Source organism: Scyliorhinus torazame, chromosome 4, assembly GCF_047496885.1.
Source record: "Scyliorhinus torazame isolate Kashiwa2021f chromosome 4, sScyTor2.1, whole genome shotgun sequence".
Lineage (NCBI taxonomy): Eukaryota > Metazoa > Chordata > Chondrichthyes > Carcharhiniformes > Scyliorhinidae > Scyliorhinus > Scyliorhinus torazame.
In genome coordinates this window covers 70,994,938-71,021,648 of record NC_092710.1, presented here as the reverse complement: position 1 = coordinate 71,021,648, position 26,711 = coordinate 70,994,938, and the positions used below count along the sequence as shown (strand labels likewise).

General features: G+C 48.3%; 1 protein-coding gene across 1 annotated transcript in view; it reads left to right on the top strand.

Annotated features, from left to right (window-relative positions):
- The window catches only part of znf692 (zinc finger protein 692), a 51,274-nt gene that overhangs the window by 5,705 nt on the left and 18,858 nt on the right, over positions 1-26,711 (top strand). Inside the window, exons 2-5 of the mRNA XM_072500505.1 lie at positions 3,800-3,989; positions 4,858-4,889; positions 14,825-15,652; positions 19,291-19,399. Coding sequence (XP_072356606.1) covers positions 3,802-3,989; positions 4,858-4,889; positions 14,825-15,652; positions 19,291-19,399 — 1,157 coding nt within the window. The 5' untranslated portion in view covers positions 3,800-3,801. The remainder of the gene's footprint in view (positions 1-3,799; positions 3,990-4,857; positions 4,890-14,824; positions 15,653-19,290; positions 19,400-26,711) is intronic.

Sequence of the window (26,711 nt, the reverse complement as noted above, 5' to 3'; positions counted from 1 at the left end):
TTATCCTGTTTTATTTTTGCGCCAGACAGGAATGAACAATTGTTGCAGTTCACCCATTCACTCTTTGAATGTTTGCCATTGCCTATCCACCGTCATCCTTTAAAGTAACATTCCCCAATCCATTGTATTCAACTCGTGCCTCATATCATCATAGTTTTTCTCTATTTAGATTCAGGACCCTAGTCTTGGAATCAACTATGTCACTCTCCATCTTGATGAAGAATTCTGTTATATTATGGTCGATCAATCCCAAAGGGTCGCGTGCAACTAGATTGCCAGTGATTCCTTTCTCATTACACAATACCCAGTTTAGGATGGCCTGTTATCTAGTTGGTTCTTCAACATATTGGTCGGGGAAACCATCCTGTATGCATTCCACAAATTTCTCCTCTACAGTATTGTTACAAATTTGATTTGCCCAATCTATATGCAGATTAAAGTCACCCATAATCAGAGATATTTCTTTATTGCATGCACCTCTAATTTCCTGTTGAATGTCATTCTGAACATCACCACTGCAGTTTGGGAGACTATCTCTGACTCCCACTAACTTTTATTTACCCTTTGTGTTTCTCAACTCTACACATTCAGATTCCACATCGTCAGAGCTGATATCCTTCCTCACTATTACGTTAATTTCCTCTTTAATCAGCAATGTCTGTCTGTCCTAAATACCCAATTCCCATCCCTGGTCGTCCTGGAGTGATGTCTCCATAATCCCGACTATATAATTCCCGTTCACATCTATATGAACATTTAATTAATCCACTTTATTGCGAATTCTCCGTGCATTAAGGCATGTCCCTTAAACGTTCCTTGTCCAATTCCTATTATTTTTCATTGTGGGCCTGTTTGATCCTGCCCCTTGATTTGTCTGCCAATCACTTTTCTTATTTCCCTGCCTGCCTTTTTCCTTGACTCTCCCTTCTCTGACTCACTCCATGCATAAGTTCCCATCCCCCTGCCTTTTTAGTTTAAACCCTCCCCAACCACTCTCGCAAATACTCCCCCTGGACAATAGTCCCAGTTTTGCCCATGTGGAACCCGTCCAGTTTGTACTGGTCTCACCATCCCATACTTTTCAAATTACTTCCGAACTCCTTATATTCTGCTTTTAGGGGAAAAATGGGATGAGGTCCTATGTTGTTTGTGCAAAGTGTCTCACGACCACAAGCTGATCATCTTCCCCCTCCACAATGTTCTTTAGCCACACTGAGACATCTTTGACCCTAGCATCAGGGAGACAGCATAGTATCCTGGAGTTTGTTTGTGGCCACAGAAACGCCTAATAATTTCCCTTAAAATTAAATTCTGTATAACTATTGAATCCCCTATAACTATTGCATTCCCACACTTTTTACTCCTCTCCTGTGCAGCAGAGCCAACTGTGGTTCAACAAATTTGGCTGTAGTTGCCTTCCCCTGAGAGGCCATTCCCCCAACAGTATCTTGCACTGCCTGCCTAGTCCTTTTGGTCTGCCTGATGGTCACCCACTCTCTTCATGCCTGTGGAGTCTTAGCCTGCAGTGTGACCGCCTCTCTGTATGTGCTATCCACAATACTCTCTGTCTTGCGAATGCTCCACAGTGTCCCCAACCTCCGCTCCAGCTCTGAAACCCAGGCTTCCAGAAGCTGCAGCTGGAGACACTTCCTGCACACATGCTGGCCCTGGGCACTGGAAATGTTCCTGGTTTCCCACACAGAACAGGAGGAGCAAACCACAGCTTTGAGCTCGACTGTAATGAATTACTCCTTTAAATTAAACCTTTTGGAAGATACTTAAAATCAAATAATATCAATTACTCTGGGGGCCCTTCCCTGGTTACCAGTATGACCAGCAGTTGCTGGGGAAGTGGGTGATGTGGGAGATGTTGCAGAATGGAGATGTTACCGGATTAACTGGATGGTATCTAGATGCAGGGATGGAAGTGTGTGGGGGCTGGGAGGTTGATGCAAGGCTCAACCATGCAGAATGACATGGTTGCCAGTATAACTAGGGCTGCCAGGATGTGGAGAGTGGCTGCGCTGGTGCAGAATTAAGTGATTGAAATCAAGTCCATGTGAAATGGGAAAACATTACCGGAGCTGGGCAGGTGAGAAAATGGTTTCCCCTTCGTTTAATTGTCGAACAACAGGGTCAGTCAGAGTGTTAGAATAAATAATGGCCATTCTCCACTCAACAAATAGTGAATCTTTGTGATTCCCCAATCTGAGAGAGCTTTAACTGCTCAACTCTCCCAATCTATTGTGTACAGTTTTGGTCCCCTTGAGGAAGGATGCAGTTGAGTTGGAGGCAGTTCACAGGAGGTTCACTAGATTGATCCCAGAGAGGAGAGGTTTTGACTTAAGAGAGATTGAGCAGTGTAGGTCTGTAGGTTTGGAAGAACGAGAGAAGAACTAATTGAGGTCTATAAGATGATAAAAGGTATGGATAAAGTAGTCGTAGAGCGGATGTTTCCCCCTGTGGGGCATTCTGGAACGAGAGGTCAAAGTCTCAGGATGAGCGGGAACAAATTTAAAACCGTGATGAGAAATTACCTCTGTCAAAAGGGTCGCGAATCTGTGCAATTCACTACCCCAGAGTGCGGTGGATGCTGGGGCACTGAGTAAATTTGAGGAGGAAATGGATTTTTAATAATGAGTTGAAGGGTTATGGAGAACGGGCAAGAAAGTGGCGTTGAGGCCGAGATGAGATGAGTCACGCTGGATTTGAATGATGGAGCGGACTCGAGGGGCTGAATTACCTACTCCTGCTCCCAGTTCTTATGTTTTTAAAGACAATGGTCGAGAGCTCTTTGGGGGGTTAGTAAGGACTTTTCAACTCCTCCAAAGTATGTCGAACGGTTTCGGTTTTAACTCATCGCACCAGGAGGTTGATCTTCTGAGCTGATGATTACGTACTAATATCCGAATTAGGAGCAAGAGTAGGCCACTCGCCCCTTGAGCCTACTGCACCATTCAAAGAGATCATGTCTAATCTGATTGTAACCTCACCCCCCTTCCCGCTGACCCCTGATAACCTTTCAGCCCCCTTGTTCATCAAGAATCTACCTTTGCCTTACAAATGTTCAAAAATTCTGCTCCCACTGCCTTTCGATCCCCTCAGGATCTTAAAGGTTTTGATTAAGTCACCTCTTACTCTTCTAAATTCCAGCGGATACAAACCTAACCTCTCCAACCTTTCCTCATAAGCCAACCCGCCCATTCCTGGTATTAGTCCAGTAAACCGTCTCTGAATAGCTTCTAACACATTTACATGTGGTCCAACCAATGCTCTATATATCTGAAGCATAACCTCTCTATTTTTGTAATCCATTCCCCTCACAATAAACAATTCTATTAGCTTCCTAATTACATGCTGTATCTGTATAATTGCCTTTTGTGATTCATGCGCTAGGAAACCCAGATCCCTCTGCACCTCCGAGCTCTGCAATCTCTCATTATTTAGATAAGCTTTTTTATACTTGTCAAAATTGGCAAGTTCACATTTTCCTATATTATCCTGCATTTGCCAGAGTCCACGCACCTATCTATGTCCCTTTGTGGCCTCCGTACGTCCTCTTCACAATTTACTTTCCCGCCTAGTTTTGTGTCATCAGTAGTTCATCTAGCTTCATGCAGCTGGCTCGGGCAGTAGTTGAGAAACTGGGAACAGTTTGAGACCCTCCTGCCTTGCCTCCTGGTCTGAAGTGGGCACATTTTTGAGTATTAGAGTGAGGGAGTTAGACATGGCAACTGCAGATTGTGAATGGTTGAGAGGGTTTGGCCCCTGCTGACACTTGTATCTCCTTTTGCTGCAGGAATGGAGGATCGCAAGCCGTCACGACACCGGGCATCTGAAGACGTGCGACGGCAGAAACGCAAGGAGCTGGATGCCCGGAGGAGCAAGTCGCGCATCCGTCTGGGAACTCACCTGGAGCAGTGGTGTAACGTCAAGGATCAGCTGGGATTCCACTTACATTCCGACTTTGCAAAGTTCCTCCTCGACAGGTAGTAGCATCAATGCTCAAAGGACTGCTCCCATCCTCCGAATACTTCTGTTGAACTTTGTATTCTTATGTTCCTCATGATTTTTGCTGCGGTTATTGACAATGTTGGATTAACCCAATTCCATCAAATGCAACAAGAAAATGGGGACAGAGTAAAACTCTCTGTATACGTTCCTTTGAAACACTCCCAGGGCAGGTACAGCACGGGGTTAGATACAGAGTAAAGCTCCCTCTGCACTGTCCCCATCAAACACTCCCAGCACAGGTACAGCACGGGGTTAGATACAGAGTAAAGCTCCCTGTGCACTGTCCCCATCAAACACTCCCAGGACAGGTACTGCATGGGGTGAGGTACAGAATAAAGCTCCCTGTGCACTGTCCCCAGCAAACACTCTCAGGACAGGTACAGCACGGGGTTAGATACAGAGTAAAGCTCATTCTTGACTGCAGTAGTTTCTATTTTATTCATTCATTGGAAGTGTTTTCCACACTTCACTGGCCCATGGGAAGGTGGTGGCGAGCTTGACCCACTGCAGTCTCTGTGCTGTGGGTACACCAACTGCTATTGGGATTTTAACGTAGCGACACTTATTAACTTTACAATTTTCGATCAGTCTTTGGGTAAATGATGTACTGCCGTGGGTTGTGACATTGATGTACTGCTATATTGGAACAGAGACGGTGATGTCCACAGTGTGTATTGGGACAGAGTCGGTGATGTACCACAGTGTGTATTGGAATAGAGACTGTGTATATTGGGTGGTGTGCATTATGTCTGTTTTACTGCACTGAACATACGTGACTTTTAACTCATATTTTTCTGCTTGTTTTGCTCCTGCTTATATTCTCTTTTTGTTTTGTTCCAACAGTTACACCTCCAAGTCCCCTGAGAGTGATTCAGGTGGGTACCGGTGTTTCTCTGGAGATAGACTATTGTTTCGTATCTTTCTCAGTCACTCTCCTCCACTCATTCCCACCCTGCTCCTCCCCCTCTCGCTCCGCTACTCTGCCCCGCTTGTCCCCTCCCCCTCCCGCCGCGCCCCTCCCCCTCCCGCCGCGCCGCTCCCCCTCCCGCCGCGCCGCTCCCCCTCCCGCCGCGCCGCTCCCCCTCCCGCCGCGCCGCTCCCCCTCCCGCCGCGCCGCTCCCCCTCCCGCCGCGCCGCTCCCCCTCCCGCCGCGCCGCTCCCCCTCCCGCCGCTCCCCCACCCGCCGCGCCGCTCCCCCTCCCGCCGCGCCCCTCCCCCTCCCGCCGCGCCCCTCCCCCTCCCGCCGCGCCCCTCCCCTCCCGCCGCGCCCCTCCCCCTCCCGCCGCGCCCCTCCCCCTCCCGCCGCGCCCCTCCCCCTCCCGCCGCGCCGCTCCCCCTCCCGCCGCGCCGCTCCCCCTCCCGCCGCGCCGCTCCCCCTCCCGCCGCGCCGCTCCCCCTCCCGCCGCGCCCCTCCCCCTCCCGCCGCGCCCCTCCCCCTCCCGCCGCGCCCCTCCCCCTCCCGCCGCGCCCCTCCCCCTCCCGCCGCGCCCCTCCCCCTCCCGCCGCGCCCCTCCCCCTCCCGCCGCGCCGCTCCCCCTCCCGCCGCTCCCCCACCCGCCGCGCCGCTCCCCCTCCCGCCGCGCCGCTCCCCCACCCGCCGCGCCGCTCCCCCACCCGCCGCGCCGCTCCCCCACCCGCCGCGCCGCTCCCCCTCCCGCCGCGCCGCTCCCCCTCCCGCCGCGCCCCTCCCGCCGCGCCCCTCCCCCTCCCGCCGCGCCCCTCCCCCTCCCGCCGCGCCCCTCCCCCTCCCGCCGCGCCCCTCCCCCTCCCGCCGCGCCCCTCCCCCTCCCGCCGCGCCCCTCCCCCTCCCGCCGCACCCCTCCCCCTCCCGCCGCGCCCCTCCCCCTCCCGCCGCGCCCCTCCCCCTCCCGCCGCGCCCCTCCCCCTCCCGCCGCGCCCCTCCCCCTCCCGCCGCGCCCCTCCCCCTCCCGCCGCGCCCCTCCCCCCCCGCCGCGCTCCTCCCCCTCCCGCCACGCCCCTCCCCCTCCCGCCGCTCCCCCTCCCCCTCCCGCCGCGCCGCTCCCCCAGCCGCAGCGCCCCTCCGCCGCCGCCCCCCCCCTCCCCGCCGCCCCCCGCCTCCCTCCCCGCCGCCGCCCCCTCCCCCACACCCTAGCAGCCCCCTCCCCCCACACCCTAGCAGCCCTGGTTATGCTGGCAATCACATCATTTCTGGAACGATAGGCCATAGTGTTAGCCTTAGGGGTGGCAGATTTAAAACAGAAATGACGAATTCCTTTGCTGAAAGGGCTGTGAATCTGTTGAATTCTCTAGCCCAGAGTGCAGTAGACGCTGAGTTGAGGAGGTAGCAAGGTTTTTAATTAGCAGCGGGATGAAGGGTTATGGGGAGCGGACAGGAAAGTGGAAACGAGGCTGCGATGAGATCAGGCAAGAACGTCTCTGATGCCGGAGTGTGCTCGAGGGACTGAGCTGCCTACCCCTGCCACTAGCTCTTACGTTATAATTTATTGTGAGAGGAAATGAATGCAGAAGAAGGGAGGTTAGCATCTGGACTAGTGTGTACAATATTGGTCACCTTATTTAAGTAATGATGTAAATGCGTTAAAAGTGTTCAGAACAGGCTTACTAGACTAATTCCTGGAATTGGTGGGGTGAGGAAAGGTTGGACAGGCTAGGTTTGTATCCGCTGGAGTTTAGAAGAATAAGAGATGACTTAATTACAACACTAGATCCTGAGGGGGGGGGGGATGTGGAGGAGATGTTTCCTCTTGTGGGAGACTTTGGAACTAGGGGGTCATTGTTTAAAAATAAGGAGATCGCCCATTTAAAGTGGAGATGAGGTGAAATCTTTTCTCAGCGTTGTAATGTTTGAAACTCTCTCTCTGAAAAGGTGGTGGAGGCCGAGTCTGAATATTTTTAAGGCAGAGGTGAAAAGATTCTTGAGAAGCAAGGGCATATATGTTATCGGCGGTAGGTGAGAAGCAGATTTGCGGTCACTATTGGATCAGCCATGATGTTGTTAAATGGCTGAGCAGGCTCGAGGGGCTGAATGACCCACTCCTGCTCCTTGTTCCTATGTATCACTGATTCAGCTTCGACTGGAGTTTTGCATTCAAATCATGTCACTCACATAGGAATATAGAAACTAGGGGCCGAAGGAGGCCATTCGGCCCTTCAAGCCTGCACTGCGATTCTGTATGCTCATGGCGAGTCCTTGATCTCAATGCCATATTCCAGCTTTCTCCCCATACTGCCTGATGCCTTTAAAATCTAAAACATAACAATCAGTTCTTGAATACATTCAGTAACTTGGCCTCCACCACCTTCTGTGGTAGAGAATGCCACAGGTTCACCACCCTTTGAGTGAAGAAATGTTTCCTCATCTCAGTCCTAAATGGTCTGCCCCGGACCCTGAGACTGTGTCCCCTGGCTCTAGATTCCCTAACCAGGGAAATCATTCTCCCTGCATCTAGTCTGTCCAGCCCTGTTAAAATTTGATCCTGGCCCTGAGTCAGTGTCTTTGTGGAGTTTCCACATTCTCCCTGTGTCTGCGTAGGTTTCACCCCACAACCTAAAGGTGTGCAGGGTAGGTGGATTGGCCACGCGAAATTGCCCTGTAATTGGAAAAAATTAATTGGGTACTTTAAATTACTGTATAAAAGAATTTTAAGTTTCAATCAGACCTCCTCTCATCCTTCTAAACTCGAGTGAGCACAGGCCCAATCACTCCTCATAGGACAGTCCCGCCAACCCCGGCGTCAGCCTAGTGAACCTCCGCTGCGCTCCCTCTATGGCAAGTGTATCCTTTCTTAGATAGGGAGATCAAAACTGCACACAATGCTCCAGGTATGGTCTCAACAAGGCCCTGTATAACTGAAGTAAGACTTCCCTACTTAGAAGGACGTGAGGGCATGAGAGAGTGTGCGAAAAAGATTGAAGCAAAAGATTCCAAGGATGAACAACTTCAGTTATCAGGGAATGGGTTGCTTGGAGGGCTTGCGCTTCCTTTACAAAATAGAGGTTATTAAGAAACTGTATAAAATGCTGGTTAGGCCACAGCTATAGTACTGTGTGCAACTCTGGTGATTGCACTGGAGAGGATGCAGAGGAGATACACCAGGATGTTGTCGAGGATGGAGCTTTTCAGCTATGAAAAGAGACTGGATAGGCTGGGATTGTTCTCCTTCGAGCAGAGAAGGCCGAGGGAGGATCTGATCGAGGTGTACAAAATTCTAAAGGATATAAATGTAGATAGGAAGAAATTTTTCCTCTTCATAGAGGGATTAATAACATGGGGGGGGGGGGGGCACAGATTTAAGGTAAGGGGCACAAGATTTAGAGGGGATTTGAGGAAAACCTTTTCACCCAGCGGGTGATGGGAATCTGGAACTCGCTGCCTGAAAGGATGGTGGAGGTGGAAACCCTCAACATTTAAGAAGCATTTAGATGAGCACTTGAAACCCATAGCATATAGGCCAAGTCCTGTAAAATAGGATTAGAATAGATAGGTGCTTGATGGCTGGTGAAGACACGATGGGCTGAAGGGTCTTATTCTGTGCTTGCATTACGTGAAGAAAGATTTAGCAGTATTGTTCCAAATCATGAAGAGTCTGGACTTGGAGATAAACTGTTTGTATTGTTTGGAAGGTTGTAACTGTGAGGCAAATGGCCAAAAGAACCAAAGGCAACATGAGGAAAAATATTTGTTCACAACATGAATGTAATCCAGGAAATATCAGCTATTGTCAGGGATTGAAGACTCGACAATGAAGGAGATGGTGATTGAAGACTCTACGTTTCAGCTGGTCAAAGAGAACTATAGATTGAAAAGGGTTGACGGTGCTTGACAAACCAGATTGAACTTTGTTTGCAAGGGGGGCTAGGCCACCGGGAGGGGAATTTCTATGACTGTAATTTAAATAGTCTTCCAGAAGGCATTTGATGTCCTTCATGAGGGACTGTGAGAGGGGCAGCACGGTGGCGCAGTGAGTTAGCGGTTCCAGGTTCGATCCCGGCTCTGGGTCACTGAACATATGGAGATTGCACATTCTCCCTGTGTTTGCGTGGTTTCCGACCCCCCTCCCCCCCCCCCCCCCCCCCCTCCCCTCCAACCCAAAAGATGTGCAAGCTAGGTGGATTGGCCACGCTAAATTGCCCCTTAATTGGGAAAAAAATGAATTGGCTACTCTAAATTTATTTAAAAAAAGAGGGACTGTGAGGAGTATCATGCAATTCTTAGTAAGGTTCGAACGTCTGCTAAGTGGACCGAGACAGTCAGGATAATGGACAAGTACTCTCTATAAGTGGCAGGATGTGACTGACTGCATCCCACAATGATCTGTGTTGGGGCCTCAACGGTTAAATATTGATTAACAATTTGGATTAAGGGCTAGAAAGCCGCAAATTACAAAATTTGGACCTTAAAATCTGAGTACTTTTTGTAAATGGAGAAGAGATATAAACGGTAAGAAATAGAGGTTCAAGAGACTCGGGAATACAAAGAACAACACAGCACAGAACAGGCCCTTTCACCCTCCAAGCCTGTACCGGTCATGATATCACCCGTAGCTAAAATCCTCAGCACTTCCCAGTGCCGTACCCCTCCATACCCATTCTATCCATGTCTTTGTCAAGATGCATTTTGAATGCAGTTTTATACTGCTTCCAAAATCTCCCCTGGCAGCACGTTCCAGGCACTCACCACCCTCTGTGTAAATAAAACTTGCCCCATGGACCTTAAACCTATTCCCCCTGGTGACTGACCCCTCCACCCTGGGAAAGAGTGCCTGCCCATCTACTCTATCAATGTCCCTCATAATCTTGTAGACCTCTATCAAGTCACCCCTCAACCTCCGTCGTTCTAATGAAAACGGTCCTAATTGTACGAGGAGGTAAAGGTTCTGCTTAAGCTATAAAAAACCCTGGTCAGGCCACAACTGAAGCACTATTAGCAACTCTGGGTGTCACACCTTTCATTTCAATTTTGCCAGGGGTCCTTAAGACCACGATTCATAGAGGCCATTCAGCCCCTCGAGTCTGCTGTGAGATCATGGCTGATCCGATGTGATAATCCTCAACTCGCTTTCCCACCTTATCCCCATAAACCTTGATTCCCTTACTGATTAAAAATCCGCCTATCTCAGCCTTGAGTATACGTCACGAGCCAGCCTTTGCAGCTCTCTGTGGTAACGAATTCCACAGGTTTACAATCCTCTGAGGGAAGAAATTCCTCCTCATCTCTGTCTTAAATGGGGTTACTCTGAGATTATGCCCTCTGATCCGACACTATCCCACCAGGGGAAAGAACCTCTCAGCATCCCTGTCAAGCTTCCCTGAGAATCCTGTATGTCTCAATAAGGTCGCCTCTCATTCTTCTAAACTCTAATGAGTACAGTCCCAATCTGCTCAACATCTCCTCATAAGAAAATCACTCCTTACCGCGGATCAACCTAGTGAACCTTTCCTGGACAGTCTCCAATGCCAGTATATGTTCCCTTAGATAAAGGGACCAAAACTGTTCACTGTGTATGATCTCTCATTTGCCGGCATTGAAATCTGTTTGCCACAGATCTCCCACTCACTTAATCGAGCAATTTCGATTTTAATTTTACTCTTCCAATTACGCTGACTCCATCGCCTGCGATTGTTGCATTATCACTGAATTTTGTAATTTGCAGAATGCTATCTTGCCTTGATGTCAAGGGCAGTCACTCTCCACTCTCGGGTTCAGATCTTTTATCCAGGTTTGGATAAAGGCTGTTATAAGGTCAGGACGCGAGTTTTATCTTTAGCCTATCTTCGCACCCACACTTTTTTATCCCCTTTGGGGAACAGTAAGGAGAAGTGGTGGAAGGATTCCAGAGCTGGTTATTAGCCAGTTGAACCGTGTAATGAACGTTCCTGTGGCCAACAAGTCCTGCCGTTGGACTCGAACCCAGCAGGAAAGGCAGTACCAACTGCTCCAAAAGGCCTCGGAGCCAAGTGACCCTGGAGAGCGTTAGTGAGCGGGTTATTGACGAGTAAGTGGCCCTTGATGTGTTGACGACACCTTCTAGCACCTCACTGACGATTGTGAATAGACTGTTAAGGTGGTAAATGGCTGGGTTGGATTTACCTGCTCTGTTACATGACATTCTTGGGCAATGTTCCACATTGTTGGGTAGATGCTAGTGTTGTAGCTGTACAGTTCAGCTGGGGGATGCAGTTAGTTCAGGAACACAAGTCTTCATTGTTACTTGAATTTTATTGTAGGCCCATAACTTTTGCAGTCTTCAGTGCCATCAACCGTATCAGTTGAATTGTCAAAAGAAAGGCATCTGTGATGGAGGAGACTGAGATGCACCATCCATTCGGGACATATGGCTGAAGATTGTTGCGAGTGCCTTTTTTTGCACTGATGTACTAAGCTTCCTCCCCCTCCCCGCATTGGCCGTGGGATCACTCAGATTTGTCCGCCGCATGCTGTAGCATGTGTTCAGTATTGTGCTGTAGTTTCACTAGGTTTAGGTTGAAACTGATTGTTTAGGTATGCCTGGTGCTGCTCCTGGCATGATCTCTTGCGTGTCTTATTGAACCAGGGTTGACCCCTGAGCTTGGTGGTAGTGGGGGATCTACTTGGTGCGGAGTCAGGTGGGGAAGGAGGAGGACCTCTCGTGAACCTGCTCCAAACTTGCCATTAACAGGTCAGGCAGCGGGGCAACCAAGGGGGTCGTCCGACCCGATTGTCTGCCCCTGTACTGCAGCTACATTCGTGGCCGGATGTCCCTGAAGCGGGAGCGTGCAGTGTACACCATCACCATTGAAGCATTCCGTGCCCGATGGACACTGTGGGGACTGGGGCGCATTACTAACCCTCTTCTTCACCTTTAGTTTGATGTTTAATTTCCTTTGTTTTTATTTATGGCAGTATCCCTTTTAAGGGCCTGTCCCTTTTATTTGCCCCTCATTTTATTTGTTTTATTTTAATTTGTTATTTGATTCACCTCAAAATAGGGTAAAGAGGGATCGGTCAGCCGTGAGATTGCAGATTGTTGGTTGAATCCAATTCTGCTGTCGGTGGACCACAGTGCCCAGTTTGGAACTGCTAGGCCTATTCTGAGTCTATCCTGTTTAGCACTGTAATGATAGAGGGTTTCAGGGCGGCATGTGGCGCAGTGGATAGCACTGGGACTGCGGCGCTGAGGTCCCGGGTTCGAATCCAGGCCCTGGGTCACTGTCCGTGTGGAGTTTGCACATCCTCCCCATGTCTGCGTGGGTTTCACCCCCACAACCCAAAGATGTGCAGGTTAGGTGGATTGGTCACGCTAAGTTGCCCCTTAATTGGAAAAAATATATAATTGGGTACACTAAATTGTTACTAAAAAAAAATGATAGAGGGTTTCCTCCATGTGAAGACATGAAACATAGAAAATAGAAGCAGGAGGAGGCCATTCGGCCCTTCGAGCCTGCTCCACCATTCATCATGATCATGGCTGATCATCAAGTTCAATCCCTGATTCCGCCCCCCCCCCCCCCCCCCGCATATCCCTTGATGCCTTTAGTCGAAAGAGTTACATCTAATTCCTTCTTGAAATTACACGTTTTGGCCTCAACTACTTTCTGTGGTAGCGAATTCCACAGATTCACCACTTTCTGGGTGAAGAAATTTCTCCTCCCCTCAGTCCTAAATGATTTACCCCTTATCTTCAAACTATGACCGAGTTCTGGACCCCCCCCCCCCCCCCCCACTATTGGGAATATTTTTCTGAATCTACCCTGTCTAATCCTGTTAGAATTTTCTAAGTTTCTATGAGATCCCCTCTCACTCTTCTAAACTCCAATCAATATAATCCTAAACGATTTAGTCTCTCCTCGTATGACAGTCCCACCATCCCAGGAATCAACTGGGTAAATCTTTGGTGCACTGCTTCCATACCAAGACCATCCTTCCTCAGATAAGGACACTAAAACTGCACACAATACTCCAGGTGTGGCCTCACCAATACCTGATACAATTACATAAGAACTAGGAGCAGGAGTAGGCCATCTGGCCGCTCGAGCCTGCTCCGCCATTCAATAAGACCGTGTCTGATCTTTTTGTGGACTCAGTTCCAGTAACCTGCCCACTTGCCATAACCCTTAATTCCTTTACTGCTCAAAGATCTATCTACCTTTTCCTTAAAAACATTCAACGAGGTAGCCTCAACTACTTCACTGGGCAGGAAATTCCACAAGTTCACAACCCTTTGGGTGAAGAAGTTCCTCCTCAACTCAGTCCTAAATCTGCTCACCCTTATTTTGAGGCAATGCCCCCTAGTTCTAGTTTCACCCACCAGTGGAAACAACCTCCCTGCTACTATCTTAACTATTCCCTTCATAAATTTATGTTTCTATCAGATTTCCCCCCTCATTCTTCTAAATTCAAATGAGTATAGTCCCATTCTGCTCAATCTCTCCTCATAAGCCAATCCTCTCAACTCCAGAATCCACCCAGTGAATCTTCTCTGCACCCCCTCCAATGCAATCCAATACATCCTTTCTCAAGTAAGGAGACCAAAACTGTACACAGTACTCCAGATGTGGCCTCACCAGCACCCTACACAGCTGCAACGTAACTTCCCTGCCTTTAAACTCCATCCTTCTAGCAATGAAGGACAAAATTCCATTTGGTATCCTAATCATGCTGCACCTGCAAACCAACTTTTTGCAATTCATGCACAAGGACACCTGGGTCCTCGGCACAGCAGCATGCAGCAAATGTTTACCATACACTTGCAGTGAAACATGTCTGTTCCCATACTCAAATCATCTTGCTCTGAAGGCCAACGTATCATTTGCCGCCTTTACTGCCTACTGTACCTGTGCGCTTACTTTCAGTAACTGATGCACGAGGATACCAAGGTCTCGCTGAGTATCCACCTCCCTCAATTTACACCCATTCAAATAATAATCTGCCTCCCTGTTTTTGCTGCCAAAGTGGATAACCTCATTTATCCACATTATACTAAATCTGCCATGCATATGCCCACTCACTCAGCCTGTCCAAATCCCACTGATCCATCTCTGCATCCTCCTCACAGCTCACCCTCTCACCAACTTTGTATCATCTGCAAATTTGGAGATAATACATTTAGTTCCCTCGTCTAAATCATTAATATATAATGTGAACAGTTGGGATCCTAGCACTGATCCCTATGGTACCCCCAGTCACTGCCTGCCAATCAGAAAAAGACACATTTGTTCCAACCTTTTGCTTCATGTCTGATTACCAGCTTTCCATCCATCTCAGGACACTACCTGCAATCCCATGCACTTTACCGTTACATATTAATCTGCTATGTGACATCTTGTCGAAAGCCTTCTGAAAGTCTGAATAAACCACATCCACCAGCTTTCTCTGGTCAACTCTACTAATTACATCTTCAAAGAATTCTAGTAGATTTGTTGATCATGATTTTCCTTTTGTAAATCCATGCTGACTTTAGTGATTACACCACTGCTATCCAAATGCTGTGGTATGAAATCCTTGATAATTTACTACCAACATTATGCTCACTGGTCTATGGTTCCCTGTTTTCTCTCTACCTCCCTTTTTGAATAGTGGGGTTACATTCGCTACCCTCCAATCTGTGGGAACCATTCCAGAGTCCAAAGAGTTTTGGAAAATGACCACCAATGGCTCTACTATTTCTAGGGCTTCTTCTTTAAGTACTCTGGGATGAAGATTATCAGGACCTGGAGATTTCCCCGCCTTCAGTCCCGTTAATTTCCCCAAAACCATTTCTTTACTGTTACTAATTTCCTTTACCTACTCTGTGAGTGTGCGTTTATGTCTGTGTGTTTGATTGTGTACTTACTGCCTTTCTCTGTGCAGGACCCGGTGACACAGACGGGGATTTCAGTGTGCTTCGAGCTTCGAATGACGCCTTGCGGCAACTTGTGATCTGGTCACATGACCACAGCCAGGAGTGTGGCTTCATCCCTGATCTGAAGTCAGTTGTGTTGGAGCGCTCAGGAGGGTCTCTGACGGCGGTCTGGGAGTGTATCGCAGGTCATTCTTTCCCCTGGTTGCTGCTGGCCAGTACTCCGGCCGCCCCTGACCACAGTGCTGCAACCAGAAGCAGGAGTAGGACCAGAAACTGTGCGCGGGATCCTGCTGGGCACGGGAACCCCCCAGAGGGTGGACGCTACCTCCGAACGCCCGTCGGCCTCCCCCTGGAGAGGGCCATGAAGGTGGAGGGGAATCCGCGGACTCTGGCATCGGAGAGCAGCAGCGTGTCGGAACCTGGCAGCGAGAGCGATTCCAGCCAGAAGAGGATGCCTTCTGGTCACGAGGGGCCACCACAGGGGTCAAAGGATGAGACTGGCAGCTACTGTGCAGCACTGAGTCCAAGTGGGCGGCCCACACCCCAGCATCCGTCACCCGCTCGCAGTCAAAATTCAGCATCCCCGACAGTGGGCAGTAGGAGAACAAGGAACAAGGTGCAGGAGTGTTGCCTTTCGGGGAACTGCCCACAGCCCCCCACGAAGGAGGCAACAAAGCTCGGTGACTCTGGGCCAAACAGCAAGCACTCCGCTCGACAGAAATGCACTGACACGCGCCCTGTGAGCAGCCTGGACACCATGCAGCTCGTATGTGAATCGGACTCCGCCACAGACGAGGAGCCGCGCCGAGAATCTCGGAAGACGGGAGCTTCACCAGGTAAGGAGAGTATTGGCAAACAGCTTGTTTCCCACCGTAAGAACATAAGAAATAGGAGCAGGAATACAATTTGCCTGGACCATGGTGGGACCGGTGTTCTGATGAGTCTTCTAACTAAGGCAGTAGAGAGGGCTTTGAACTAAATAGTGGGGGTGTTGGATTATACGAGAGTTGACAAAGTAAATCAAAGGGAAATAACGAGGTTGGGACGGCACGGTAGCACAGTGGTTAGCACTGATGTCTCAGAGAGCCAGGGACCCGAGTTCAATTCCGGCCTCGGGTTATGGTCTGTGTGGAGTTTGCACTTTCTCCCTGTGTCTGCATGGATTTCCTCCGGGTGCTCCGGTTTCCTCCCACAGTCCAAAGGTGTGCAGGTTAGGTGGATTGGCCATGCTAAATTTGCCCTTGGGGAGTCCAAAAGATTAGGTGGGGTTACTGGGTTATGGGGATAGGGTGGAAGTGTTGGGTGAGATAAGGTGCTCTTTCCAAGGGCCAGTGTAGACGAGATGGGCCAAATGGCCTCCTTCTGAGCTGTATGGATTCTATGAGGTAATAGAGCAGAGCTGTGATTTTTAACCAGAGTGCGACAGGAAGATGCAGAGATTACAAACAAAAGGGTGCACCAGTATATATTGCCGCAGAGTGCAAAAATGCCGAAAAGACCAAGTTAAAGGCTCTGTGTTTGAATGTGTGCAACATTCATAGCAAAATGGCTGAATTGTTAAGACAAATAGAAATATATATATAAAATAAAATGCTGGACAATCTCTGGTCTGGCAGCTCTCTTGTGGAAAGAGAAATAGAGTTAATGTTTTGAGTCCACCTGGCCCTTCTACAAAAATGTACATGTCTGACCTGATAGCTTTTTAAATTAAGGATATCATTAGCACAGTGGTGAGAGAACATCTTGGCTCGAAAGAGCAAAATGTTGAATTTGGGTAGAGATAAGAAATAGTAAAGGCAGGAGGTTACCTGTGGGAATATATAGGTCCTCTCAGAATAGTTACACGGTAGGGTATACAAGGGGGAAAAATGGGATGTGTAAGAAAGGTACGACAATAATTGTGGGTGACTTTAATCTACTCGCAGACTAGACAAATCAGATTGGCAAAGATATGGAATATGAGTTCATGGGAGTATATTTGGGGAATTCTCTTAGAGCAGTATGTTCTGGAGCCAACCAAGGAGCAGGCTATTCTGGAATTGGTCATGATTAGAGACCAAATTAATCAGTAACCTCATTTCAAAGGAGCCTGTAGGCAACAGCCATCATAACATGATAGAATTTCATCTTGTGTTTGAAGGAGCGAATTGTGAGTCTAAGACTAATCTTTTAAACTGGAACAAAGGTAAGTAGATCTAGTGAATGTGAACTGAAAATCTAGGTCAAAAGTTAGGGCAGTAGCGATGTTCAGGAGATATCTTAGCACAGATTTATCCCAGTGAGAAAGAAAGACTATTTGAGAAGGGCGCATCATCCATGGCAAAAAATTAGTAAAGCATAGTATCAAATTGAAAGACATGTAGAAATGTACAAGTGCAAAGATTACTAGCAGGGCAGAAGATTAGTCATATATTAAGAACCAGCAAAGAAGGACGAAAAAAAAATATAGAAAGAAGAGTATGAGAGAAAGCTCTCTAACAATATAAAAGCAGATTGTAAGAATTTCGCTAAGTATTTAAAGAGGAGAAGCTAGTGTTGGTCCTCTGCTTTTAAAAAAAAATATATAAATTTAGAGTACCCAATTCATTTTTTCCAATTAAGGGGCAATTTAGCGTGGCCAATTCACCTAGCCTGCACATCTTTGGGTTGTGGGGGCGAAACCCACGCAAACACGGGAAGAATGTGCAAACTCCACACGGACAGTGACCCAGAGCCGGGATCGAACCTGGGATCTTGGCGCCGTGAGGCTGTAGGGCTAACCCTCTGTGCCACCGTGCTGCCCTAGTGTTGGTCCTCTGCTAAGTGAGTTTGGGGAATTGATAATGGAAAGCAAAGAAATGGCTGAAGCATTAAGCAGGTATTATGGAAAACTTTCCAAAGATTCTTGAAACTCAAGAGGTGAACAGGAGGGAGGAACAGGGTAAATGTTGTGGGGGAACTATTAGAGGTGAAGGCTGACAAGTCACCGGACCAGAGAGCCTGCATCCTAGGGCCTTAGAAGAAATGCCTGCAGAGATAACATATGCATTGATACATAGAACATACATTGCAGAAGGAGGCCATTCGGCCCATTGAGTCTGCACCGACTCACTTAAGCCCTCACTTCCACCCTATCCCCATAACCCAATAACCCCTCCTAACCTTTTTGGACAGTACGAAGTCTTACAACACCAGGTTAAAGTCCAACAGGTTTGTTTCGATGTCACTAGCTTTCGGAGTATAATCCGTACTAACTCCGAAAGCTAGTGACATCGAAACAAACCTGTTGGACTTTAACCTGGTGTTGTAAGACTTCATACTGTGCTCACCCCAGTCCAACGCCGGCATCTCCACAACCTTTTTGGACACCAAGGTGTTTGATCATGGCCAATCCACCTAACCTACATGTCTTTGGACTGTGGGAGGAAACCGGAGCACCCGGAGGAAACCCACGCAGACACTGGGAGAACGTGCAGACTCCGCACAGACAGTGACCCAGTGGGGAATCGGACCTGGGACCCTGGTGCTGTGAAGCCACAGTGCTAGCCACGTGTGCTACCGTGCTGCCGTATTGGTTGCAATCTTCCAAATTCCTTGGCTGCTGGGAGGGTCCCAGTGCATTGGAAAATAGATAATGTAACAGCTGTATTCCAGAAAGGAAGGAGACAGAAATCTAGAGGCCAGTTAGCCTATCTTCTGCCATGGGGAAATTGCTGGAATCCATTATTAAGGAGATCATAGCAGGATACAGACATAGCCGATATGAATTTTGCAAAAGGGAAATTGTGTTTAACAAACTTATTAGAGGTTTTTTGGAAAAGTCACAAGCAAGGTGGATGAAGGGGAACTTGTAGATGTGATATACCTGGATTTCCGGAAGACATTTGCTGAGGTGTCATGTAAAAGATAAGATTGTGTGGTGGATGGCGTTGACATTTTGGAATGGATAAAGAATTGGTTGGTCAGCAAGCAACAAAAAACATTAGGATAAGAATGGGTCTTTTTCAGCTTGGCAAGCTGCGTCAAATGGAGTGCCGCAGGAAATGTCAAAGGGTCGCAACTGTTTACTATCTACATAAATGATGTTTGGTAGCTAAATTTGGCACCAAGGTAGGTAGGAAAATAACTTGTCTAGAGGAGGCCGCGTGTCTGCATAGGGGCATAGAAGGGTTGAGTGAGTGGGCAAACATTTGGCAGATGGAATATAACGTGGGCAAATGTGAACTTGTCAACTTTGGCAGGAAGAATGGAAAAGCAGGAATGCTATTTAAATGGAGAGAGATTACAGAATTCTGAGACAGAGGGATCTGGATGTCCCGGTACATGAATCACAAGGTAGTTTTCAGGTATAGCTGTGATTAGAAGGCAAAGGGAATGTTAGTGTTTATTGCAAGGGAATGGAAAGGAGGGACATTTTGTTGCATCTGTACAGGGCCTTGATGAGACCACAGTACAGATTTGGTCTCATTTGGAAAAAAATATATAATTGTGTTAGATGCAGTCAGAGAGGATTCACAGCTTACTCCTGGGATGAGGGATGTATCTTACAAGGACAGGTTGAAGATGTTGGGCCTTTACCTATTAAAGAATAAGAGGTCATCTTTGTAAGTAATGAGGAGGTACAGGACGATACAGACGGGATGGCCAGATGGGCGGAACAGTGGCAAATAGAATTTAACCATGAAAAGTGTGAGGTAATGTATTCTGGGAGGACTAACTAGGCAAGGGAATGCACAAGGAACGGTAGGATGCAAGGAAGTCCAGAAGACCAGAGGGACCTTGCAGTGCATGCCCATAGAGCAGGACAGGTAGATATGCTGGTTAAGAAGGCATATGGGATACTTCCATTATGAGCCAAGGCACAGAATGTAAGAGCAGGGAGATTATGTTGGTGTTGTATAAAACACTGGCCACAGCACGAGCACTATGTGCAGTTCTGGTTGCCACATAGGAAAGATGTGATTGCACTAGAAAGGGTGTAGAGGAGATTCACCAGGATTTTGTCTGGGCTGGAGCATTTCAGCTATCGAGAGAGGTTGGTTAGGCTGATTGCCTTGGAGCAGGAAAGGCTGAGGGGGGGTGGGGGGGGGACCAGATTGAAGTGTATAAAATTATGAGGGGCATTCATAGGGTGGATAGGAAATACATTTTTCCCCTCAGTAGATTGATTAATTAAGAAAGGGCAGTGGATGTTGCCTACATGGACATCAGTAAAGCCTTTGACAAGGTACCTCAAGGCAGACTAGTACAGAAGGTGAAGTCACACAGGATCAGAGATGAGCTGGCACGATGGATACAGAGCTGGCTTGGTCACAGAAGATTGAAGGTAGCAGTTTTAGAATGGAGAGCTGAGAGAAAAATGTAACTGGTTTGCGGATGACACAAAGGTTGGTGGAATTGCGGATAGCGATGAAGACTGTCAGAGGATGCAGCAGGATATAGATCGGTTGGAGACTTGGGTGGAGAGATGACAGATGGAGTTTTATTTGGACAAATGTGAGGCAATTGCAAGGTCTAATATACTGGTGGGACATATACAGAAAATGGCAGAACCCTTAAGAATATTGACAGAGAGAGGTATCTGGGTGAACAGATACACAGGTCACTGAAAATAGCAACGCAGGTGGAGAAGGCATACGGCATGCTTGCCTTCATTGGCCGGGGCATTGAGTATAAGAATTGGCAAACCATACTGCAGCTTTATAGAACCTTAGTTAGGCCACACTTGGAATATAGTGTTCAATTCTGGTCGCCATACTACCAGAAGGATATGGAGGATTTGGAGAGGGTGCAGAAGAGGTTTTCCAGGATGTTGCCTGGTCTGGAGGGCATTAGCTATGAGGAGAGGTTGGATAAACCCGGTTTGTTCTCTCTGGAACGATGGAAGTTGAGGGGCGACCTGATAGGAGTCTGCAAGATTATGAGGGGCATGGACAGAGTGGATAGTCAGAAGCTTTTTCCCAGGGTGGAAGAGTCAACTTTAAACTAGCAAGTGGGGGTGAAGGGAAGGGTAACATTACAGGAAGTACAATGGTACATGGGAAGCAAAGCAGCAGGTTAGCACATGAGAAGGTGGGTTGAACTACATCGGAAGTTATGAAAACAGATAATGGGAAGAACTCAGGAGGTGTTATTAATGGTGGTGTTAGGAAACATGGTTGCAGGATGGTCACGACTTGGAGTTAAAAATCCTGGGGTACCAGACTTTTTGGAAGGACAGGCAGGAAGGTAAGGGAGGTGGTGTAGCACTGTTATTTAAGGATGGCATCAGGGTGGTAGTGAGAGATGATGTAGGTTCTATAGAGAAAAAGGTTGAATCCATTTGGGCGGAAATTAGAAATAGTAAGGAGAAAAGGTCACTGACAGGCATAGACTATAGGCACCAAATAATAACATCACGGTGGGGTGGGCAATAAACAACAAAATAACTGATGCATGTAAAAATGGTACAGAAATTATCATGGGGGATTTTAATCTACATGTCGATTGGTCAAACCCGGTCGGTCAGGGCAGCCTTGAGGAGTTCATAGAATATATCCGTGATAGTTTTCTCAAACAGTAAATAATGAACCTACGAGGAGCAAGCTATTCTAGATCTGGTTCTGTGTAATGTGACAGGAATAATTAATGATCTCATAAGTTAGGGATCCTCTTGGAAGGAGCGATCACAGTAAGGTTGAATTTAAAATACAGATGGAGTGTGAGAAGGTAAAATCCAATCCCAGTGTCTTGTGCTTAAACAAAGGAGACTACAATGGGCTGAGGGAGGAGTTGGCTAGGGGAGATTGGGAGCAAAGCCTTTGCGGAGGGACAATTGAGGAACAATGGAGGACTGTCAAAGAGATTTTTCACAGTGCTCAGAAAAGGTACATACCAGTGGAAAGGAAGGACTGTAGGGAAAAGGATAATCAACCACGGACATCTAAGGAAAAAAAGGAGGGCATCAACTTGAAAGAAAAAGGCAAACAAGGTGGCAAAGATTAGTGGGAAACTAAAAGATTTGGAAATCTTTAAAGGCCAACACACCGCCATGGAAAGAAATTACTGTTCTGTCCACAGCCATCTATTGAACTGAAGTGCAGTGAGAGCAGCTGCTTCACTTCTCACATCTCAGTCTAACACTCATCTAAAACTGCTATTCTGTAAAATGCCTGACACCTCAGCTCCCATTACAATGGGGCTGGTTTAGCACACTGGGCTAAACAGCTGGCTTATAATGCAGAAGAAGGCCAGAAGCGCGGGTTAAATTCCCGTACCAGCCTCCCCGAACAGGCGCCGGTATGTGGTGGCTAGGGGCTTTTCACAGTAACTTCATTGAAGCCTACTTGTGACAATATGCTATTACTATTATAATTTTACCAAGCTGAAATTTAATTAACTCCACAATTAATCCAAACAGAACTCCATTAGCCCCAGCTTTATATAATGCCTTAATCATACCTCTGGCTCCCAAACCTTTCAAACCAGCGTTCTTTAAAAACACGACTGCGGCAGTGATACACACACAAATCCAGGGTTTTAACGCTTACAGCACCAAATATATCATACACCTAAAATTCCTACATTCAGCACATACCCCATTCGTCACTGCCTGCCATTTGGGAAAAGACCCGTTTATTCCTACTCTTGTAGGAATCTTGTAGAACTCTGATGTAGGACTTTGTCGCAATCTTTCTCCTCTTGTGGAGGGAGCTTTACTCTGTGTCTAACCCCGTGTTGTACACGTCCTGGGAGTGTTTGATGGGGACAGTGTAGAGGGAGCTTTACTCTGTATCTAACCCCGTGCTGTACCTGTCCTGGGAGTGTTTGATGGGGCAGTGTAGAGGGAGCTTTACTCTGTATCTAAACCCGTGCTGTACCTGTCCTGGGAGTGTTTTGATGTGGACAGTGTAGCAGGAGCTTTACTCTGTATCTAACCCGTGCTGTACCTGCCCTGGCAGTGTTTGATGGGGACAGTGTAGAGGGAGCTTACTCTGTATCTAACTCGTGCTGTACCTGTCCTGGGAGTGTTTGATGGGGGACAGTGCAGAGGGAGCTTACTCTGTCTCTAACTCCGTGCTGTACCTGTCCTGGGAGTGTTTGCATGGGGACAGTGTAGAGGGAGCTTTACTCTGTATCTAACCCCGTGCTGTACCTGCCCTGGCAGTGTTTGATGGGACAGTGTAGAGGGAGCTTTACTCTGTATCTAACTCGTGCCGTACCTGTCCTGGGAGTGCTTGATGGGGGACAGTGCAGAGGGAGCTTTACTCTGTCTCTAACTCCGTGCTGTACCTGTCCTGGGAGTGTTTGATGGGGACAGTGTAGAGGGAGCTTTACTCTGTATCTAACCCCGTGCTGTACCTGCCCTGGCAGTGTTTGATGGGGACAGTGTAGAGGGAGCTTTACTCTGTATCTAACTCGTGCCGTACCTGTCCTGGGAGTGCTTGATGGGGGACAGTGCAGAGGGAGCTTTACTCTGTCTCTAACTCCGTGCTGTACCTGTCCTGGGAGTGTTTGATGGGGACAGTGTAGAGGGAGCTTTACTCTGTGTCTAACCCTGTGTTGTACACGTCCTGGAGTGTTTGATGGGGACAGTGTAGAGGGAGCTTTACTCTGTATCTAACCCCGTGCTGTACCTGTCCTGGGAGTGTTTGATGGGGCAGTGTAGAGGGAGCTTTACTCTGTATCTAACCCGTGCTGTACCTGTCCTGGGAGTGTTTGATGTGGACAGTGTAGAGGGAGCTTTACTCTGTATCTAACCCCGTGCTGTACCTGCCCTGGCAGTGTTTGATGGGGACAGTGTAGAGGGAGCTTTACTCTGTATCTAACTCGTGCTGTACCTGTCCTGGGAGTGTTTGATGGGGGACAGTGCAGAGGGAGCTTTACTCTGTCTCTAACTCTGTGCTGTACCTGTCCTGGGAGTGTTTGATGGGGGACAGTGTAGAGGGAGCTTTACTCTGTCTCTAACTCCGTGCTGTACCTGTCCCTGGGAGTGTTTGATGGGGACAGTGTAGAGGGAGCTTTACTCTGTATCTAATCCCGTGCTGTACCTGTCCTGGGAGTGTTTGATGGGGACAGTGTAGAGGGAGCTTTACTCTGTATCTAACCCTGTGCTGTACCTGTCCTGGGAGTGTTTGATGGGGACAGTGTAGAGCGAGCTTTACTCTGTCTCTAACCCCGTGCTGTACCTGTCCTGGGAGTGTTTGATGGGGACAGTGTAGAGGGAGCTTTACTCTGTATCTAACCCTGTGCTGTACCTGTCCTGGAGTGTGTTGATGGGGACAGTGTAGAGGGAGTTTTACTCTGTCTCTAACCCCGTGCTGTACCTGTCCTGGGAGCCATGATGTGGAGATGCCGGCGTTGGACTGGGTGAGCACAGTAAGAAGTGTTACAACACCAGGTTAAAGTCCAACAGGTTTGTTTCGATGTCACTAGCTTTCGGAGCGCTGCTCCTTCCTCAGGTGAATGAAGAGGTATGTTCTAGAAACATATATATAGACAAATTCAAAGATGCCAAACAATGCTTGGAATGCGACCATTAGCAGTGATTAAATCTTTACAGATCCAGAGATGGGGTAACCCAGGTTAAAGAGGTGTGAATTGTGTCAAGCCAGGACAGTTGGTAGGATTTCGCAGGCCAGATGGTGGGGGATGAATGCAATGCGACATGAATCCCAGGTCCCGGTTGTGGCCGCACTCATGTGTGCGGAACTTGGCTATAAGTTTCGAACTTCCTAGAGAAACTCAGCAACCATGGACCTGTTGAACCAGGAACATTCCTCGTCACAATGGACGTCTCGGCACTCTACACCAGCATCCCCCATGACGACGGCATTGCTGCAACAGCCTCAGTACTCAACACCGACAACTGCCAATCTCCAGACGCAATTCTGCAATTCATCCGCTTCATTCTGGATCACAACGTCTTCACCTTCGACAACAAGTTCTTCATCCAGACGCACGGAACAGCCATGGGGACCAAATTCGCACCCCAATACGCCAACAGCTTCATGCACAAGTTTGAACAAGACTTACTCCCCGCACAGGACCTCAACCGACGTTATACACCAGATACATCGATGACATTTTTTTCCTTTGGACCCACTGCGAAGAATCACTGAAACGACTACACAATGACATAATAAGTTCCATCCAACCATCAGACTCACCATGGACTACTCTCCAAAATCAGTTGCATTCTTGGACACACTCTTCTCTATCAAGGACGGTCACCTCAGCACTTCGCTTTACCGCAAACCCACGGATAACCTCACGATGCTCCACTTCTCCAGCTTCCACCCTAAACACATTAAAGAAGCCATCCCCTATGGACAAGCTCTCTGTATACACAGGATCTGCTCAGACGAGGAGGAGCGTAACAGACATCTACAGACGTTGAAAGATGCCCTCGTACGAACGGATATGGCACTCGACTCATCGATCGACAGTTCCAATGCGCCACAGCGAAAAACCGTACCGACCTCCTCAGAAGACAAATATGGGACACAACTGACAGAATACCCTTTGTCGTCCAGTACTTCCCCGGAGCGGAGAAACTAGTTTATCTTTTTCACAGCCTTCAACACGTCATTGATGACGATGAACATCTTGCCAAGGTCATCCCCACACCCCACTACTTGCCTTCAACAAACGTGCAACCTCAAACAAACCATTGTTTGCAGCAAACTACCCAGTCTTCAGAACAGTGACCACGACACCACACAACCCTGCCATGGCAATCTCTGCAAGACGTGCCAGATCATCGACATGGATACCACTATTACACGTGAGAACACCACCCACCAGGTATGCGGTACATACTCGTGCGACTCGGCCAACGTTGTCTACCTCATACGCTGCAGGAAAGGATGTCCCGAAGCGTGGTACATTGGCGAGACCATGCAGACGCTGCGACAACGAATGAACGGACATCGCGCAACAATCACCAGGCAGGAATGTTCCCTTCCAGTCGGGGAACACTTCAGCAGTCAAGGGCATTCAGCCTCTGATCTCCGGGTAAGCGTTCTCCAAGGCGCCTTCAGGACGCGCGACAACGCAGAATCGCCGAGCAGAAACTTATAGCCAAGTTCCGCACACATGAGTGCGGCCTCAACCGGGACCTGGGATTCATGTCGCATTACATTCATCCCCCACCATCTAGCCTGCGAAATCCTACCAACTGTCCTGGCTTGATACAATTCACACCTCTTTAACCTGGGTTACCCCATCTCTGGATCTGTAAAGATTTAATCACCTGCTAATGGTCGCATTCCAAGCATTGTTTGGCATCTTTGAATTTGTCTATATATATGTTTCTGGAACATACCTCTTCATTCACCTGAGGAAGGAGCAGCACTCCGAAAGCTAGTGACATCGAAACAAACCTGTTGGACATTAGCCTGGTGTTGTAAGACTTCGTACTGTCCTGGAGTGTTTGATGGGGACAGTGTAGAGGGAGATTTACCCTGTATCTAACCCCGTGCTGTACGTGTCCTGGGAGTGTTTGATGGGGACAGTGTAGAGGGAGCTTTACTCTGTATCTAACCCCGTGCTGTACCTGTCCTGGGAGTGTTTGATGCGGACAGTGTAGATGGAGCTTTACTCTGTATCTAACCCCGTGCTGTACCTGTCCTGGGAGTGTTTGATGGGGACAGTGTAGAGGGAGCTTTAATCTGTATCTAACCCTGTGCTGTACCTGTCCTGGGAGTGTCTGATGGGGACAGTGTAGAGGGAGCTTTAATCTGTATCTAACCCTGTGCTGTACCTGTCCTGGGAGTGTCTGATGGGGACAGTGTAGAGGAGCTTTACTCTGTATCTAACCCCGTGCTGTTCCTGTCCTGGGAGTGTTTGATGGGGACAGTGTAGAGGGAGCTTTACTACTGTATCTAACCCCGTGCTGTTCCTGTCCTGGGAGTGTAGGGTAGTCTGCTTCGATTG